This window comes from Phoxinus phoxinus (genome assembly GCF_949152265.1).
Source record: "Phoxinus phoxinus genome assembly, chromosome: 11".
NCBI lineage: Eukaryota > Metazoa > Chordata > Actinopteri > Cypriniformes > Leuciscidae > Phoxinus > Phoxinus phoxinus.
In genome coordinates, this window is record NC_136886.1 from 4369995 (window position 1) to 4389025 (window position 19031).

General features: G+C 37.5%; 1 protein-coding gene across 1 annotated transcript; it reads left to right on the forward strand.

Annotated features, from left to right (window-relative positions):
• Positions 1-224: 224 nt before the first annotated feature.
• On the forward strand, positions 225-17786 carry uqcc1 (ubiquinol-cytochrome c reductase complex assembly factor 1). Its single transcript, XM_079628491.1, has 9 exons — positions 225-510; positions 1023-1133; positions 2363-2470; positions 4178-4250; positions 4595-4652; positions 5531-5639; positions 14066-14143; positions 14295-14408; positions 17059-17786. The coding sequence occupies exons 1-9, from the start codon at positions 436-438 to the stop codon at positions 17191-17193; spliced, it is 861 nt and encodes a 286-aa protein (XP_079484617.1). The 5' UTR covers positions 225-435; the 3' UTR covers positions 17194-17786.
• The last annotated feature ends 1245 nt before the right edge of the window (positions 17787-19031 follow it).

Here is a 19031-nt window from a genome sequence, read left to right on the forward strand (position 1 = left end):
TTTGTTACCTGCTTTGACTTTTTTCCACGGTGCGGCTGGTCAAGCAACAAAAGTGGGGTAAGGGGAAAACATAAAATGATTTATTGGATTCTTAGGGGGGAAATTACATAAATTAATTGTTTTTCCAAAGAGGACAATAATGATGTTGGAAAAAAAATGTTGGAAAAGCTTACTTTATGAGGCGTTACTGCCAACAAATGTACAATTACAAAGCCTCACATGGTTCCTCACCCAGCGGAACTATATTCCACAGCGCTGAAATCCACAGCTCTGATTTCCACACGGACCACTTTAAGAGCGGGACAGATTCTTTGACATTGCTGTAAAAGGGGAGGGACAAAAACAAACAGTTACAAAACGTGTTAGAAAGTATCAATCACTGATTCCTGCTTTATAGGTACATTAATACTCTATTATTGTGATTTTAGCAGAACCATGTATCGGCGACCGCTGCAGTCCGCCGTTAGACAGTTATTAAACGCTTCAGCATCGAGAGCTGTCCTCGGAAAGGTAATTTATAGAAACTTATACATACAAGAAGACAGTAACGTCACCTAAGAGGTTTATATTGCGGTCTTTTAAAACGTTGTCTTCATGTACGTTCTAAGACTGACATTATAATGTTGTTTGGAGTTACATCATTATTTTATAACAATGATGAACATCAGTAAGTCTGACCTAACCTGTACTACTGCACCAGACGTAACATTATGCAAATATATATTAACATGCGTAAAATTATAAAAGCACATCTTGTAATGTGCTTTTTTTTTGGACATCTTGTAAATTATTATTGTTATTATCATCAATGCATTGTGCCATAATTCTTTCGAACCTGATTCATATTGCCTACTAGTATGTAATGTTCCAATTTAGAACATTCGCATACATGTACTCCTCTTGATCTGTTGGTTTATCAGTCACATTAAGATAATTAAAGGGATAAGCAGTAGTCTGGTTAATCTTAAACTAGATTGAAAATGGAAAGCACTTGTCAAGATATGTTTGCTTCCTAATCCTAGGTCATTGTACAAGCTGCGTGTCAGTCCAGGGCTGTGGTGGCTTGCCGGATAACAGCGGATGCTTGGGTCCCCAAACTCGCACAATGTCGATTTCTTCACATCACTAGAGAGGTGTGTGTGCCGCCTTTTCCAATCTCACTTGTCCAGTTCTTTCTCAAGCTCAGGAATCCAGTTTCAAATCAGCTAAAGGGATTCATTCTGATCTCTGGAAACATTTTATAAGTAATAGAATCCCAATTCATATCTAGGTGGGATAATAAAACTAAGTACATAATTTTATTACAGTAACAAAAATATAACGAGAGTCACTATTGCGAAAAATGATTTGCACTACAAAAATAAAATGTCCAGAGTTTTATATTTATGGTATGAGATATTTGGTTGTAAAAAATAAAATAATGCAAAACTATGCATTAACTTTTTTTCATTTTATATGGATTCATCAACCAGTCTTAAATCAGCTAAAGTAAACTTGTCTGATTGCAAAAGATTGTCAATTAATATCTAGGTAAGAAAAGACAGCTTACATTAGCTTCTATTCAGATGCATTGTTATAGTGTAAAGTGTTTTTTGACCGACACATTTTACCTGTTCTTGAATCAGTGGTGTCGTGTCATAAACATGAAATACAGTACCAGTCAAACTTTGCACACATATACTGTTTCTTTATTAGTACTATTTATTATCCATATATTGTAATGATAGTTATCAAATCTACAAAATCACACAAATGGAAGTAATATGGGAATGTTGCTAAAAATGTAGACAAATCAAAACTCTGATCATTTTAGCTTTAAAATGTTTATATATAGGCACAGTTTTTCTTTTTCTACACGTTTGACTGCTATATGTTGGCCGTAATCATTTCCTCCCGATATGAGCCCAAAGGGCAGGTGCTGATTAAGTCTACTAAACTTCTACTAGTTTAGCAGTATTCCCAATCATAGCAGTAAAACATAAAGTTGCAGTGAGAAATCCTTTGGGGGAGGTTTTATTGCATCCATAGTGGTGGCTTGAGGGAATTAGCTGAATATTTTCACTGCAATGGCTCCATAAAGTATACCTGGGTTGAGTTGAGATTTACAGGGACATTGTGAAATGCTGATCTTAAACAGGAACAGTTGATGGATTTGTCACTATAATGGCTATTTGTCAATATTAAAAACTAAAAACCTCAAAGATCCTTCAAAATGCAACTTCAGTTGGTCTGTTTTTCCCCAAATACATTTGGTTTTGTATTATTTTGATTTGTCTTCATGCTCTGACTTTGCCAGTTGCCCATGTGTCAATCTCAATGTTTTATATAGCTCTAATGTAAGATGTGTTTCTTCTGTTTCAAGCTGTGTACTGTTAAAGAGACCGCACAGACTACAGAAGAAGAGGTGGGGGCCTTCACTAAACTGATCGAGGCCATGGGCTTCACTGGACCCCTCAAATACAACAAATGGGTAAATAAATCTCATCTAATGTTACTAAACAGTCCTTTTTTTAAATAGTCCCTTTTTGATATTTGATAATTTGTTCACAATCTTTCATCAAAATTGATGTGTGAATTTCACAGAACTTACTAGAGATGCACCGATATTTATCGGACGATTTTTGATCAATTTAAAACCATCAACATATCGGCTATTGCATGAAAATGGCTGATGAAACAAACTGATAGTTATTAACTAACTGTGTGAAGGCACTGAGTTATATACTTCTATTTATTAATGAGATATGTAATAGTCAAATATGAGTTAATAATGTTAATAAAAATCATATTTGATTTCAAAAATAACCTCTGAAAGTTATCATGTTGTCTTTCTTGTATTTTGTTCTTGTTTTTTATCTGACTTTGTGCCTCTTTAATCATGTTGGTCTGTTGAATGATGAATAGATCCAATCCATGTTCTATGAAAATGATTTGATGCAGCAATAAACAAGCTTGTGTACGTTAATCCATGTGTTTTTGAATTTTGCTAATTTAAAACATGATCAAAACAGTAATCTATATTAATGACAAAAGTTTCAATAAGTGAGAACTTATGATAAGTGAGAACTTATCATCCCTAGAACTTACACATGTCCAGGTTATATTTCACGCCAAAATCAACAGAAATATATACACTTTTATTATGCTTAAAGATAAATATTATTAATATTTTTTTGCATTTTTCCCGTATTCTTTTTTTTTTTTTCGCAATCCCAAAAAATTGTGCTTCTATTAGTGGAATGTGGGAAAAATTCCTGATATATTTTTTAGATTGTGAAGTATTTAAATGCTGATGTAATAAAACAAAATTCATTATTTTATTCCAGTTATGAGATAAGATATACAAAATTTATGGATTCACCAAAATGAACATTCTGGCAGATATCGATAATTCTTTATATTCGAAAACCGATAAATTGCCCAATAAATCTAAATCCAAATTTTTGTATAATTTTTAAGAGCCTGATTAAAAAAGTCTCACCATTAAAAACCATGTCGCAAGCACACAATTATAATGTCCTCATTATAATTTAATGTAGTCTGTATGACAGCAGCACATGTTGCACATATTATCATTTTTTGAAGTGATTCAAAATCATCATGGGAACTGTGCGCATCTGAAGTGTCTCAGCTGGAGGAAATAATCCATTATTTATCGACTTAAATATATCGGCCTAATTTTCTTATTGGATCAATAAAGATTAAAAATGAACATATATAGGCCATAGATACTGATATGGTGGCCGATATATCTTGCTTCCCTAGCAAAAATAGGCATATTTTAATGATATATATATATATTTATATATATATACACGAAGCAATCATCAACCAGATTATTTTGCATGTTCAGTTGGATTTAGTAGTTTGCTGGCATCGTCTTTGGTTGCATTTCCCGTTAACCCCTCAAACGACTCGACAGTGAGTGAAGTGGACACTATCAAGTTTTGGTTCTGGAATGATGACTTCATCTCGTACCGCTACCTGTTTTGTGTTTTCAAAAGCAGGGGCCACACTTTGTGAAATTCGAGATGATCTTCCATGTTAGAGTCATCAGCATCACGGCTGTCTAAAACTTCAGCAGTTTCATCATGTTTCATCAGTTTCTGCTTTTGATCACACCGGATTGAGTGGCTTTTTGATCATGTGTGTCACAAATGTCTCTCTTCTTTTGCAGAAAATTAAGATAGCTGCCTTGCGCATGTACACATGCTGTGTAGAAAGAATCAACTATGACGAATTTTTTGAAAGTAAGTATTTTTGGGGCTGAATCTTTTCATTTTTTTTTTACTCAGACTGTATTATGGCCTATGAGTCTTATGTCATGCTCATTTAATTTTTTTAAAGAACTCCTAAACACCCCTCACTTTATCCGAAATGATGAAATGAGCGTAAAGGGTCCTTTTCAACAGCACCTGAAAGATTTATGTGGCACTTTACAGCTGTGTTACGTTGTTTTCTTTAGCTGAGGAAAAAACAGGTGTAAACCCAATAGCGGTTTTGGAATCGGAGCCCAAGTTTGCATTGGTTTGGCTACATGTTGTGTTTTCTTGTTCCCCCTTATAATGCCCTCTTCTCCCTCTCTTTCTCCCAGAGTGCTCTCTCCCCGACACGCTTAACTCCTGGTTCTTGGTGGCACAGCTCCACGTTTGGTGAGTTTTTGGACACAGTTTTTGGTCAGAACTGCGACATTGTGTCATGCAAATTCCAAATCCTTGATTGGTTATTCAAGTCATGAGTTGATTAATATTCATCTATTAGGTGGATTGCAAATGCCGTTTCACAAGACATATTCATTCTGAAGAGCGCAACCATACTTGCAAGCAAAACAAGTTTTTTTTATTGCATTTTATTTTATTTTTGTGTGTGTGTTTGTGCTTTTATGCACTGGTTTTAGTCTTAAAATATTATAATATTTTTTATCCTTTTTTTCCTCTGCAGTTGTTCCTACTTTTTAAGTTAAGTTTCCTATATCCAGTTTTTTTTGTAACTTTCTCTGTTGCCTTGGCTTATTTGATTGTACACTGATTATTTGAGAACGAGACTTATGATTAATGGTGGCGGTTTGGCGCCAACACTTCCAGTTAAAAGCACTTAGTGTTTGCGTGTGCAACCGTGCATTCGCATTGATGACTAACTATGTTTGTGCAGAGAAACATGGACTGAGAAAACACGGTCTGAAATTAGTCAAACTAGCCAGTAGTTAATTCATGCATACACATGCACTCACGCCGCCTTATCATCTACAGTATAAAGCAATTATTTTCAAATATAAAAATGTGTGAAAACAATGCTAAACCAAGTGACAGTATCCATGCCACAGAAAATATTTTTGATTCTTGCCTCAGTTTGTAAAAAAAGAGTTTCTGTGGTAATCAACATCAGGCCACAGATGCTGTCTATTTAACCCAGACGTTTCCTTTCTGCGAGTGTGTTGTCTGGCTCTGAAGTTTCCTGGTTACGCAGATCCTGACACAGGCTCTCAGCTTGTCAGGCTGTCTTGAGTCAGCGTTCTGCTCTGCTCTGACAGGATGTGTCTGGTCCGGATGCGGCAGGAAGGCAGAGCTGGGAAGTACATGTGCCGTTACATCGTCCACTCCATGTGGGAGGATGTGGAGCAGAGGAGCAAGATTATGGGAGTAAGTATATGTGCATTTGATTCAGTTTCAGCCTCTTTTGAAACACTTTGCCATTGGTATTTTGAGTTTGGCCGTCCACAGTAGTGACAGACCGACATCTGTCAGATTGAGTACCAGTTTGAGATTATCGGTGACTGATAATTTGAGTGTATTTTGAAGTGGATATTTAAATTATTCCCTTATATAGATTCACTACCATTCAACATACCGTCATGTGACAATGAAGACAGCTGAAAATTCAGCTTTGCATCACAGGAATAAATTGCATTATTCATATTACAATAGATAAGTTATTTTAAATTGTGATAATATTTCACAATATTACGGTTTATGCTCAACTTTTGATCAACTAATGCAGCCATGGTGTGGCTTCTTTAAAAAAAAAAAAAATAATATTACAGACCCCATTTTGAATGGCAGTGAATGCATTAGATACAAGATAAACTGTAGATGTGCATAAACAACATGTTCATAGTTAATGTGATGAACTGTGGTTCACTTGTGTGAACTTGACAGTACATTCACTAAAAATGACCAAAACACCCGTTGTTGAGAAAAACAAGACTAACTGCCTTGCTAATGTTAGTGAAGAGAAGAGATCCTACATCATTTGTGTTTCCAAATGCCAGTTTGTTTGATATATTTAATGCAATGGCATTCAGACCTTTTTACTTGCCAAATACTGTTTGAAATTTGAGCCTATCAGCACTAGGTCTCATGAATCAAATACTAAGTGCTTTCTGCTTTTTAAACAAAATATATTTTCTTTCACAACTGTTTTAGCATGTGAAATAGCTGATCAGGTCTGTTGTTTGGATATGTTGAAAAATCGTGAAATAATGAGGATATACAGTGAAATACTGCCTGACTCTCTCTCTCACACACACACACACACCCTCAGGCTTTAGGATGTAATTACTATGCTCTACAGACTGTGGAGGCATTTTGAGCCGAGCGCTGTCCAGCGGAGTAGCAAAAGGTGTTTAAATCTCTGCAAGGTCAGTAAAGATGACATGCTTCTGCTGCGCTGAGTGTGTGCATATATGTGTGTGTTTGAGAGGAAGCCAACGCAAGGCGCCTTAGGGGAACTGCTGTCAGAAAGGGTGGGAACAAGACTTCAGCCCAGCTGTGAAAACAAAAATCTCTCTCTCTTTCCCCGCACTTCTCTTTGTTGACCCCCCCCTTCTACCTTCCGTCTTAATCTTAATAGTAGGACTGAGTGTGTGCTATATAGTAGATATATATACTGCATATATAGCACCTAACATATAGCAATGGCCTGGCCTAGATCATGTATTGCATAACCCTGTAAACTAGTTAACATGAACTGATCAAACCAGCTGCGGCTAATCAGTCATCACAACCTTATGGATATGCCAGCGCATGCAAGGGCTGGATGCGAGCCAGCCGTCGACAGAATTTGTTTGACTGTCAGTTAGAGTATTAGCAGTTTTGAGTCGTCGGGCAGTTTATTTATCCGAGGGAACAGCTCTTAGGTTTTATGGCTTAGACTTGAGGATAGAGAAAGCTTTGTTCTTAGTGAAAGGTCTAAACAAAAACTTTACATTTGAATTGTCTACAATAACAACGTTTGCTCCAAGCAAACAAGTTATAATCTGTTGGACTGTTTGCTACATAAATCCCTTGTAAAAGTTATATATATATATATATATATATATATATATATATAAATATATTTATGCACTGTGTATGTAGCCATACCTGTTCAGACACATCTCTGTTGCATTTTGTCTTGCATTTTTATTTAGTGCCCTGCCATTTGTTATTTTTTAAGGGGTTTGTTTGCAATTAATCCTAGGTAGTCAGTAACAATTATATATATATATAAATATATATAAACTGCCATTAGTTTTGTGTTTTACTGTGTACAATTAAATAAAAATGTTCAATTACAATTCTGAAATCATATTGGACAAATAGAAACTCTGATAAGTCGACTAAATATTCAGCAAACTAATTATCAAGTTGATTAACTACTAATATGCAGCTGGTGCAATACGATGAACACAATGTAAATGCAACTTTATTTATAACTGCTTGTCCATCTGTGAAAATGTTGGAATGTAAAGCTTGTTTGTCTTAAAGCAGTGTTTCCCAACTCTTTCGTCCTGGTGTGCCAGAAGTACACTGCACATTTTGTACGTCTTCCTAATCAAACACACCTGATTCAACTCTTCAGCTTCTTAGTAGCGACTCCAAGACCTGAAATGGATGTGTCAGATTAGGGAGACATCCAAAATGTGTGCCGTTGGGGGTTTTGGAAGCACTGTTTTAAAGCAATAGTTCACCCATATATGAAAAATCTCATCATTCCAAACCTGCATGACTTCAATTCTTCTGTGGAGCACAAAAGTAGAGATTTATTTTTATGTGCTGGTTGGCTTTACCCTACAAAAGAATTGGGACTGTGGACTTTTTAAGTATGCAAAAGTTAAAAATGAGCATGAGTAAATGATGACACATGACAGAATTATCATTTTTGAGTGAACCATATCTTTTTTTCATGATTACCATGAGCTGGATTTGAAAATTGACAATAACCTGTTAAGTATACAAGTGTGACAAGACTTTTTAATGTGATTGACCTCTCATCCCATGAAACTGGGCAAGAAGCCTTTATGAGACTTGTGTGAGAGAAAGACGGTGAGCATCGGAGTAAAATAAGTGCACCTAAAAACACTTTAAGTTGTGTGTGTGTGTATTTAATGAACTCAGCACCTCTCTTACGCCATGCTGTGAAATGACTTTTTCCATAATGTCACTTTTCCCCCTCTCCCAGAGCCCATAAATCAAAAATCTCCATTTTCTCACGAGGACTCTTAATATAATCCTCTCGTTTTTCAGGTGTTCTGTTCAGCCAGTAAGATTTTACAAGCTTATTATCAATTTAACATCGGAATTGCAGTGAATATATTAATAATAAGCCTAAAATTTAGGGCCAGATGAAATTTGTGCTCCTAAAATTGCTCCCTAGCTAGGATTGTCAAACTCATTTTATGTCATGAACCAAAATGGCTGGGTTATTTTTTTTTTTTTTGTTAAAACTTGCTATACCCATGTAGAGTCCATAAACTTGTTGTTCTAGTTAATAACATGACATGAGTTATGAGTATAATGAAATGGAGCATGTGGAATGTATTAATTGCATTCATCAGCATCCTTTAGATTTCATATACACACAAAATCGGTAAATAGAGAAAATGAATAACAAAAGAAAATCGGATAAACAAATTTTCCTTTGGTGGATAATTTTTAATGGCTTAAATAAAACCTCTTAAAATGAAAATGAACAATGTAAATAAAAAAAAATATTAAATTGAATATTTTATAAAATATTTTCAATATTGAATTACTTTGAAGCTAAAGCAGCATGTGAGATTTTTGTATTTTTAATGAAATTATTTAGTTTTTCTAGATCAAATGAATTGACATTTTCTGACACACATGACATCCTTTCCTCCAAATATTGCATATAAATATGCGTATATTCCTATAGTTGCAATTGGCTCATAAATGAGCAATTAAATAAACATGCGCATTGCTCGATCATGTCAAACTCTGCTGATCAGAACTCATTCACATATTCTATGAAAGTAAATGTGTATGAAATGGAAAAGGCGTTTGACTTTTGACTTGTCACTTTGCCCAGCAGCTCATTTCCATCATGTGTATGAAGCAGAGGCGGCCTTTGCAATTCAGAGGTCGTTTCAAAGAACTGCGACTGCAATTACTTTATTATCTCTGTTATATTTAACAATGTTATCTCATATTTCACTCTTAATAGTCTATTTATAAACGCATTATAGATCTACCGCTATTTACACATTATATATCTTTAACCAGAACTATTGTTACACAATCACGACCAAAAACAGTATCCACACTCTCAAGAACTTCAGCTAAAATTAAATGATACTTAAAAAAATTGAAGCTAAAACCGCAAGTAGGTGGCAGCAAATCTTTGTCTTAAAGAGTGAGTCATTGAATTATTCAGTCAAGCGATTCGTTCAAAATGGCTATTTCGTTCAGTACTGAAAAATCACTGTGTTCTTCGGAGACGTGCAGTGACTCCTGTGGATTTATTTGGAACAATTTTCGTTGGCAAAATAGAGCAAAAACGGACAATATTCTTTAATCTAAAAATGTAAGTCACCTAATATTATATTCTTGTTTATTGAACTGTAAAATATCACATTTGCAAACATGCTGATATTTGTCTAACATCATTCTTGCTTGTATGGTTTTGCCTTACTATATCGTGTTATATAAAAACAAGAATTCATACAGGGAACATTTTCTGGCCCATATCTTGAATTTTGGGGGCATTTTTAATTCAATTTAGTGTCATTTTTCCCCAAACCCCTGGTGTGTGTGCGTTATGATATCGGGGTGGGGCTATTTTAGCAAAGGCCGCTATTGGTATGACGTTGCCTCCAGTTTTTTGGAGCATGTGTGATTTTGAATGAGATGTGAGGTGGATTGTGGTGCGCATTTTGGCTACAGGTACGTTCGGGTCTGAAGACATTTGACCCCTCAGGCCTGGCAGCGGCCATCGAGTGGCACTGTAGAAAAGTGACCTCATTTTCCATCACAGTCTTTCTCTTACTTGAGTTCTTGTAGGTTCTCCTGCAGAGTAAATTGGCTAACATTACTCATACATTAGCCACAAGGCAACATATACCCTAATTATCGGCTTGTTTATTTTTTTGCTTGTGTTTTTAGTTATACGGTGACCACAGTGACATTCATACTTTTTTTAACTGTAGTTTAAAGTATTAGTTGAGAATGAAAATTCTGTCATCATTTACTCGCCCTTCCAAACCTTGTAAGACTTTCGTTCACAACACAAATGAAGATTATTTGTGAGATTTCTGTCCCTCCGTTGACAGTCTACACAACTACCACTTTTACTTGAGTTTGTAAAGAGATTGTAAAACTAATCCATATGAATTGAGGTGTTCAGTCCAAATTTTCGGAAGAATCACGATTGCTTTATATGACAAAAAAATTTACTTAAGGCTTTTTAAACGCATATGAACATTCATCAACTCACACATCAGATCTGGTCAATGGAAGCTCAAGCTTGTTTTACCATTGAGAACCAGTGAGGTTCATTCTTGATACTTTCCGTGACTAATTTGGCAAAACAGCCTTTATTTATTGGACTGGAAAAAAAGTTTTCTTCTAATGTTGTTTCAAATCTGTATAACTTTCTTTCTTCTGTGGAAAAAAAAAAAAATCATTGTATTATTCATGCAATGAAAGCAATGTTGTTTTGGACCCCAATGTTCTTCAAAATATCTTTAATGCTCCACAGAAGAAAGAAAGTTATTTTGGGGTAAAATATTCCTTTTAAGTTGCTACATAATGAAGTGATAATGGAATAACCCTAACAGCTTGTATTTGCTGTGAACACTGGCTCTGTGAAGACAGGTACATGTGCGTACACTCTGACCTGATGTGGAAGTCGAACCCGAACACGTTATTTTTTAAGCTGTGAAAAATCGTGTGTAATCAGCGCGTCTGGCAGGTCCGTAACAGGTCCATTCTGTTGGATCGGGATACAGTTACAGCGCTGGAAATGGAAGGACCCCCACTCACTCAATCCTCACTACGGTTAGGTTACTTCGCCTAATTGTGCTAAAATACTTGTCATTTGTGCCATGTTAGACCAACCCCCCTTGAACTTTACCTCTACACACACTCTCGAGTGTGCCGGGGCGTGTGTGTGATTCTGGGAGTTTTTCTAAGCCGTAGTAATAACAGTGAAGTGAGATATGACACTAATTTGGCGGTATAGGAGCGAGATTCTGCCTCTCGAGCAGTTTTTGGTCCCTTAGCCTGATTAGTGTGAGGGATTAAATATCCCAGCCTGGTTTTACCGACCTGCGTCACAACATGGGAAAGAAGGATTGAGGGACGAAGATGGATGAACAGGAGAGGAGATCAGGGTGGACACTGGGAGGGAAAAATTAAAGACGGGAAGCAAGTAAGAGGAGAAAATAAACGTACTCAAGTATGCAAAGTAGTGTGTTGCAAGCATGCAGTTCCCATTGTATGTAGGCTACTTGACTAATGTCTTGCTTTAGTAGCTGTGTTTCCATTACTCTACAAATTGCGCAAATTGAAATTGCGAATTGAAAATACGCCCAATGGAAACACGTCAATTTCGCAAAAACTCCCATTTATCGCAAAAAAGTTTTTACGCTCGCATGAGGTGGTTATTCAGGCAATTCGAAAAATAAATATTTCGCAAAACTGCAATGGAAACAGTTTGTGTGCATTTACAGGTCACTTGACGTAGATGACGCGGTGTTTTTGGACCGAATACGATAATTAATTTCATAAAAGACAAAAGAATTACAGGAATACTGGATTCTAAACCTCAAAGAAATGCCACAATCAAGACCTCGAAGCAGATATGAGGGAGAAACACTCACAAGTAAAAGGTTCTTTCCTTGCCATTAATGCTTGGATAACACACACGTCTCCTTTGATTAATAATAATGGCTAGTGCAGTGGCTGAGATGTATATAAACCTACCAACGTCCGTTGCCATGATTTTTGGAATGACTTATCGCACAAGGAAAAAATTACATTTTAGTTGCATAACATCGGTTAATGGAAACGCCGGCATTTCGCACGTTTTTTTGTCGACATTTGGAAAAAAAATTGCAAAAGTTTTGCGCAAATCTGTATTGGAAACACACCTACTGCGGTGGTGAATCCTTACTCAAGCATTGATCCTTTATGACAGTGGTTAACCTAAAGAGAATCGATTCTCTGATTCCGAGGAATCTAGTCTGAAGTTTTGATTCATTCGGGTGATTTGAATCTTTTTTTTTTACTCAGTTTTGATGTGGCTTTGTCAATCAGGGCTTAAAAATAACTATTATTCAGAAATATTATTGATTTAAGTGTACTGACACTAGTGTATCAGAATTGACTAATGACACTGTTGACTTCTGTAGAGCTGCTTTATAGCTGAATTGAATTTGTTTCATAATTGATTCATTTTGCAAAATCATCACTGTTATTACTGTGAAGCGATATGTAGTGTATAAAGCACTTAATAAATAAATGAAACTTGACTTCATTAATTAATCTGGTGACCCTATAGGTTACTTTATTACTCCGTAGTATCGAATATCTGAATCATTCGCTCAGATTCGTTCAAAAAGAGTCTTTTGAATGAATTGTTTTGCCGAGTTCTCTGAAAGTGAAAGAGAACTGCTTAAATTAACGTTCACATGCTTGCGTGGAATGTTTGGGGCTGTAGGCATGAACACAAAGGAGAGCGAGCGTGCAGAGAGGACGGGGAGGGTAGAAGAGTTAAAGCACAGCCAGATGAGATTGATTATTTGCAGGTCTGCGTAATTATGCACAGGTGCTTTTCTGCCCCGTGTGTACACGAACACACACACACACACACACACAGTGACCCGACGCACTCCAAGCATGAAGAAAACCTGACATACAAGACTTAAGAATAAACACACTTGTTTTGAAAATCTCCCCACCCAAAACCTCCCAAGGGTTGGTGAGGTGTCTGTGGCCGTTGTGCGTATGTGTGTTTAGATTCATTTGGAGCGAAGCACCTGGGCCGGCCCCTCGCTTCAGATCCAGTCCTGCTTTTGTTTTCAGGGCGTAAGATTGTTGCATTATCCTCCATATGTTGGATATTTACTGCCAAGGACAATTCCAGCTCTGACACTAAACGTGTAACTTTGATCCCAGAATTAGGCAGAAACACAAATTGCTTCATCACCTGTTAGCGACTAAATGATGCTTCACAAATTATACAAAAATCACTGTGAAGAATCTCCACTCACAATCTTTTGTGTGTGATTGTACTTTTCAGTCGCTGGTTGTTGGATCCGAAATGATCTGGTAAATAGGCTAAATATTTTATTTTATTCGAGTCACTAGTTACCTTTAAGCACCTTAAGTTACCCTTTACTTTGCTTCACAATTTAAACAAAAGTCACAGTAAAGGTTTTATTTTTTTTTATTTTTAATGTGCGCAAGATAAGATGTTATTGTAGTTTTCAGTTACTGGTTTCAGGGTCCAACATCATTTTATTTATTTATTCTATTTTAGTTTTTTTAGTTTTTTTTATTCCCTTTGACTATTATCTAACTTTCTTCAACAGGATTACTTGCCAGTACCCATAATATCAAAATGGGCATATTGTGAATTATGATTAATTGTCCTGGCTAGGTTTTCAGATGGTTACTGGGTACGTCAAATTGGTCTTGAATAACGTGTTTTGCTTCATTGTTTCACTTTGCATTTAAGTGTCTAAATGATGCATTAATATTTTATTTTAGTCTGTCATTGGTTATGGTACATTGATCTGAATATTGTGATTTGCTTCATTGTCTCACTTTATTTTTTATCACAGATTGATGCTATTCATAGAAAAGAGAGCATGAAGGTGTTGACGGAGACGTTCTACGCTGCACTTTTTGGTTATGATGAGGTAAGCTGTTGAACATTATATCAGTACTCATAAGTTTTGCATATTGTAACTTATTCTGACCTAGATCCACCCACTTAGACAGAAAGGTGATATAACTGTCGAGAGTTAACAGTAAAGTTCAGTGCTCATGTGTCTCTACTGTGTGTTTTAGGGAATTCTTTCAGACGATTGCGTTCTTGCGGCGGCGCTGTGGAGGAACATGTTTAACAGACAGTGTGAAGACCCCAGACAGCTCGAGATGATGGTTGAATATGTTCGCAAACAGGTCAGTGTGTGTATCTTTGCGCACGTCTGTGTGTGTGTGAAAGGTCAGAGGCCAGTTCTCTACTCCTGTGCTAACAGAGACATGTTGTATTTACAACACCAGCTTCCCCACACACATAAACACATTCGAGTGCTGCACGTCACCCACTCCGCCACTCAAATCAACTGGCACCGTGTTTTAACAAGTAAACGCCCCCATCTTCTCCACCCCATAATGTGACATTCATTGAGTTGGAGGTCAGCATTTACAGTGTGCTGCTGGTGGAGAGCTTTCCTTTCCTTTTCCCCCCTTCATGAGCCCCTCTTCAGGCTCGACAACATGAATGCTAGAGCCGCACAATGAATCAAAAACATAATCGAGAGTTGATTTTGACAGCTGTGATTGACTAATCATGACGCTCATATTGAGAAACACGCATCTTAAACAATTACTTGTGCCAAATCCTTTGTAATTCAAGGATTTGCCAAGTTTATACAGTCTTCTGCTTGAACCACGTTACATTCATAGACAAGCTGATTCATTGGCGTGGATCTTCGAAAGATTCCTCCAGCACACACCTTACCCTCTGGCGAGAGTGGCGTGACAACACGGATGTAAACACAAACAGGAACTGTTGTCCTACCAGTGTTGTCACGCCAACGTGTGTCAGTAGTTTCCGCTACGCTAACAACAGGCTTTCACATCTGTGAGTCTTGAGTTCTTGACCTGAAATAAAGCAGATTGAACTGTTTTGTTCAAAACAAAACAAAAAAACAGGTAACATTGGTGCATCCCTAATGAATTCACCAGGTTTACGTCCTCCTTTGGACTTTTTCCCAGCATGTTTATCCATCAATACATGATTCTCTGGAATAATGTCCGTGTGAAGACCCCATCGTCCGGTCTCCATCATTCAACAAAACACACAATGAGTGTTCTCCATCACTGCTGAGGCCATGAGCTCATTACAGGTGCGGGCAGGAATTTATTACAAACGAGTGTGTTTGCGCGAGGTGTGTTATACGCGACCGAGCAGGTGCCTGCAGGCATTCTGCGAAAAAGAAAGAAAAACAACAAATAAGCGTCATCCGAGTGTCAGGGGCCTGCTTAGCTCTGGATGGAGGGAGAAGCAGAAGGTGAAACGAAAAGAAAACAGTCACAGGTGCAGCGACTGATGACACAGCGCAGAGAGGGACACCGTCGTCACGGCGACAGCGGCCTCTCCTGATGAAGTCACACGCTGATGCATATGTGCGCCGGTGCTTGACTGCATCGTTATTCAACGCTAATTGCTCTCGACAAACACCCGCTAGCTCTGACATCATTGTGTGTGTATTCGAGTTTTTAAACTCCAGTAGCATTGAGAATGGTCCACTGGCTCATTTAAAGTGTGCCGACTTTTTTCCAAGCTGAGATGTGGATGCGTTTGAGAGTGGAAATGGATTTCGACCCCCCAAAAAATCGGACATTATTTATTTAACCTCATGTCATTCCAAACCTTTATCACTCCTTTTATTTGGTGAAACACAACATTAGATGTTTTGAAATTTTGTTGCATTTTAGGTTACATTTGATCAAAAATACAGTAAAAACTGTAATATTGTGAAATATTTAGCAATTTAAAACGACTGTTTTCTATTTTATTATATTTGAAAATGTAATTTATTCCTGTGTAAATGTAAATCATTCTAATATGATGATTTTCTGCTCAAGAAACATTTCTGATTATTATCAATGTTGAAAATAGGTGTGCTGCTTAATATTTATGAGGAAATTGTCATACATTTATTACCAGGATTCTTGAATAGAATATTCAATAGAATATTAGGAGTAGAATGTTCAAAGTTCATTTGAAATCAGAATCTTTTGTAACATTATAAATGTCTTTACTGTCACTTTTGATCAATTTAATCCATCCTTGCTGAATAAAAGTATTAAAAATGTAATTAAAACGGTAAAATGGTTTAAAAAATGTTTTTAAAGGGATAATTCACCTACAAATTTAAATCCTGTCATCATATACTCGCCCTCATGTTCCAAACCGGTATGAATTTCTTTGTTCTGCTGAACACAAAGGAAGATATTTTGTAATGAGTTCCCATGACGCTGCTCTGGTCCTGCATTCATTAGCACAGCTGTCTTCACTGTAGTCGAGCTTTAATTAGTTTTCCTGCTTTAAACACTAGGAGGTGAATTCATAGGTCTGTCTTTTTACTGCGCTGTTGCAGAAATGATGTAAATTGAGCCTGGATTTGATCAGGCTCGCTGTGAGGTTCTGCCCCTGAGTTTGGATCACGCTTGTATTTCATGAATTCATTGTTGTGGGGCTAGTAGCCACACTTTTCACTATAGTGAAGTACTAACTAGTGTCGATTTAGTTTTTTGTTGATTTATTTAGTTATTTTTGGAAGTCAGTGACACATTTGCTTCGTGTCCGAAGGCAAGCAAAAAAGCCATTGAATATTTTCAATATTGCCTATGAAAATTGATGCAGTTCACACTCCACACAGGCTTTTTACAGTATATTAAATGTATGTGACAACTTGCCCCAGCCAGTCGTTTCTGAAAAAAGAGCCTTTGCCTTCAAACTTGTTGATCAAAACATGCTTCCATTGTATAGTAGCCCAAGTGTCACCTGCAGATAATCCAGATGTTGTTTTCTCCAACACAGATGCAGTTCATCGATGCTCTGGATGGGGAGGACCTGCTTTTAACAGGAGAAGTCAAATGGCGCCCCCTGGTGGAGGAGAATGCCCAGAGCATCCTGAAGGTTCCCAGCCCCACCTACAATGATGCTGGTCTCTAAGAGCTGCCAATCAGGACACGATCTGCCAATCAGGAAGAAGCACTCACCTGATTAGCCACACCCTCTTCCTGTCTGTGTCTTTCTCTCCCTCTTCTTCCCTGACTTTCCTGGCTCACCTTCCCCACTGATTAGTCAGCTTCTCATGTCAACACAGTGTTGGGAACACGACAAACAAACGCGCAAACACACACACACATTTGTTCTCACGTGTATTGAGAGTAATAAGGACTCATCAGAATGGTTTTGCACTCTCCTTTTCTAAATCTAGAGTATTCTTGTATTTATATGTGTCTTTACATTTGTTGCAATATTTATAGGAATATTTCCTGGCTCTTTCACTGTATCTCTCCTCAGCGTTTACAGTGCCGTTTTTTTTTTTTTTTTACTCTCAATTTGTTGGAGGAAAATGTTTTTAGTGTGTGTGAATGTGAGTGTATTTTTTATTATTTTTTGTCAGGGTCGTCCACCAATAAAAGCGCTTCTCGAGTAATGACCTCACAGGAATTTCACTCTGTGTCTATTTCTGTTTCATTCCAATCATTTCTTGCTTTTTTTGAACACCTTTGGAATTTATCTGTTTGTCTTGCTGGTTGTGTTCAGACGTGAGTGAGTGAGTGAGTGAGTGAGTGAGTGAGTGAGTGAGTGAGTGAGTGAGTGAGTGAGTGAGTGAGTGAGTGAGTGAGTGAGTGAGAGAGAGTGAGAGAGTGAGAGAGTGAGTGTGTGAGTGAGTAAGAGAGTGAGTGAGTGAGTGAGTGAGTGAGTGAGTGAGTGAGTGAGTGAGTGAGTGAGTGTGTCAGTCAGTGAGTGTGTGAGAGAGTGAGTGAGTGTGTCAGTCAGTGAGTGTGTGAGTGAGTGAGAGAGTGAGTGAGTGTGTCAGTCAGTGAGTGAGTGAGTGAGTGAGTGAGTGAGTGAGTGTGTCAGTCAGTGAGTGAGTGAGTGAGTGAGAGAGAGAGTGAGTGAGTGTGTCAGTCAGTCAGTGAGTGTGTGAGTGAGTGAGTGAGTGTGTCAGTCAGTGAGTGAGTGAGTGAGTGTGTCAGTCAGTGAGTGAGTGAGTGAGTGAGTGAGAGAGAGAGTGAGTGAGTGTGTCAGTCAGTCAGTGAGTGTGTGAGTGAGTGAGAGAGTGAGTGAGTGTGTGAGTGAGTGAGTGAGTGAGTGAGTGAGTGAGTGAGTGAGTGAGTGAGTGAGTGAGTGAGTGAGTGAGTGAGTGAGTGAGCTCACACCAGTAATGCCGATAATAGTTCTCATCACTACAAGGATCTTTAAAGCTCAAACAGCATTCATGTTTGTACAGTGTGACAGAACAAATATAAGTGCTTCCAAACAAAATATATGAAATGCATTTCCTGCCTTTAAATTCTCAGGAACGTTTTTCCTCAAAGACTTCCAATTGACATTGTCATTGATATTGTTAAAACCTGTTTTTGAATCCAGGATATTCCTTTAAACAGAAAATCCTTTATTCACTGGAGATGCTTTCCCCCAATGAGACAACAGAGGGCGCTAAAATTAGCCCAAAAGTCTGCTGTGCTGTAGTGCTGTCTTCACCAGTTCAGTGAAGTTTAGAGGGATTATATAAACCTTCATGCTAATGTGGAAAATCCTCATCTTCCCATATTTCTCCAGAACTCATAAGCTACTGTTCTGATCAGTGTTTGCAGATCTTCAGTCGGTCAAGAGTGTTGACAGATGAGTGTGTCATCATCATGTATCGTGCTTGACAAATCCATCAAACTTATATTGTACAAGCTTGTGTTTGTAACATCTATCTATCTGTCTGTCTGTCTATGTCTATCTATCGAATCTGTCTGTCTGTCTTCCTGTCTGTCTGTCTATCTATC

Coding starts and splice junctions, on each gene's coding strand:
- uqcc1 (XM_079628491.1), top strand. CDS start 436: ATGTATCGGCGACCGCTGCAGTCCGCCGTTAGACAGTTATTAAACGCT. Junction 511..1,022: donor CGAGAGCTGTCCTCGGAAAG/GTAATTTATAGA, acceptor TCCTAATCCTAG/GTCATTGTACAAGCTGCGTG. Junction 14,409..17,058: donor TTGAATATGTTCGCAAACAG/GTCAGTGTGTGT, acceptor TCTCCAACACAG/ATGCAGTTCATCGATGCTCT.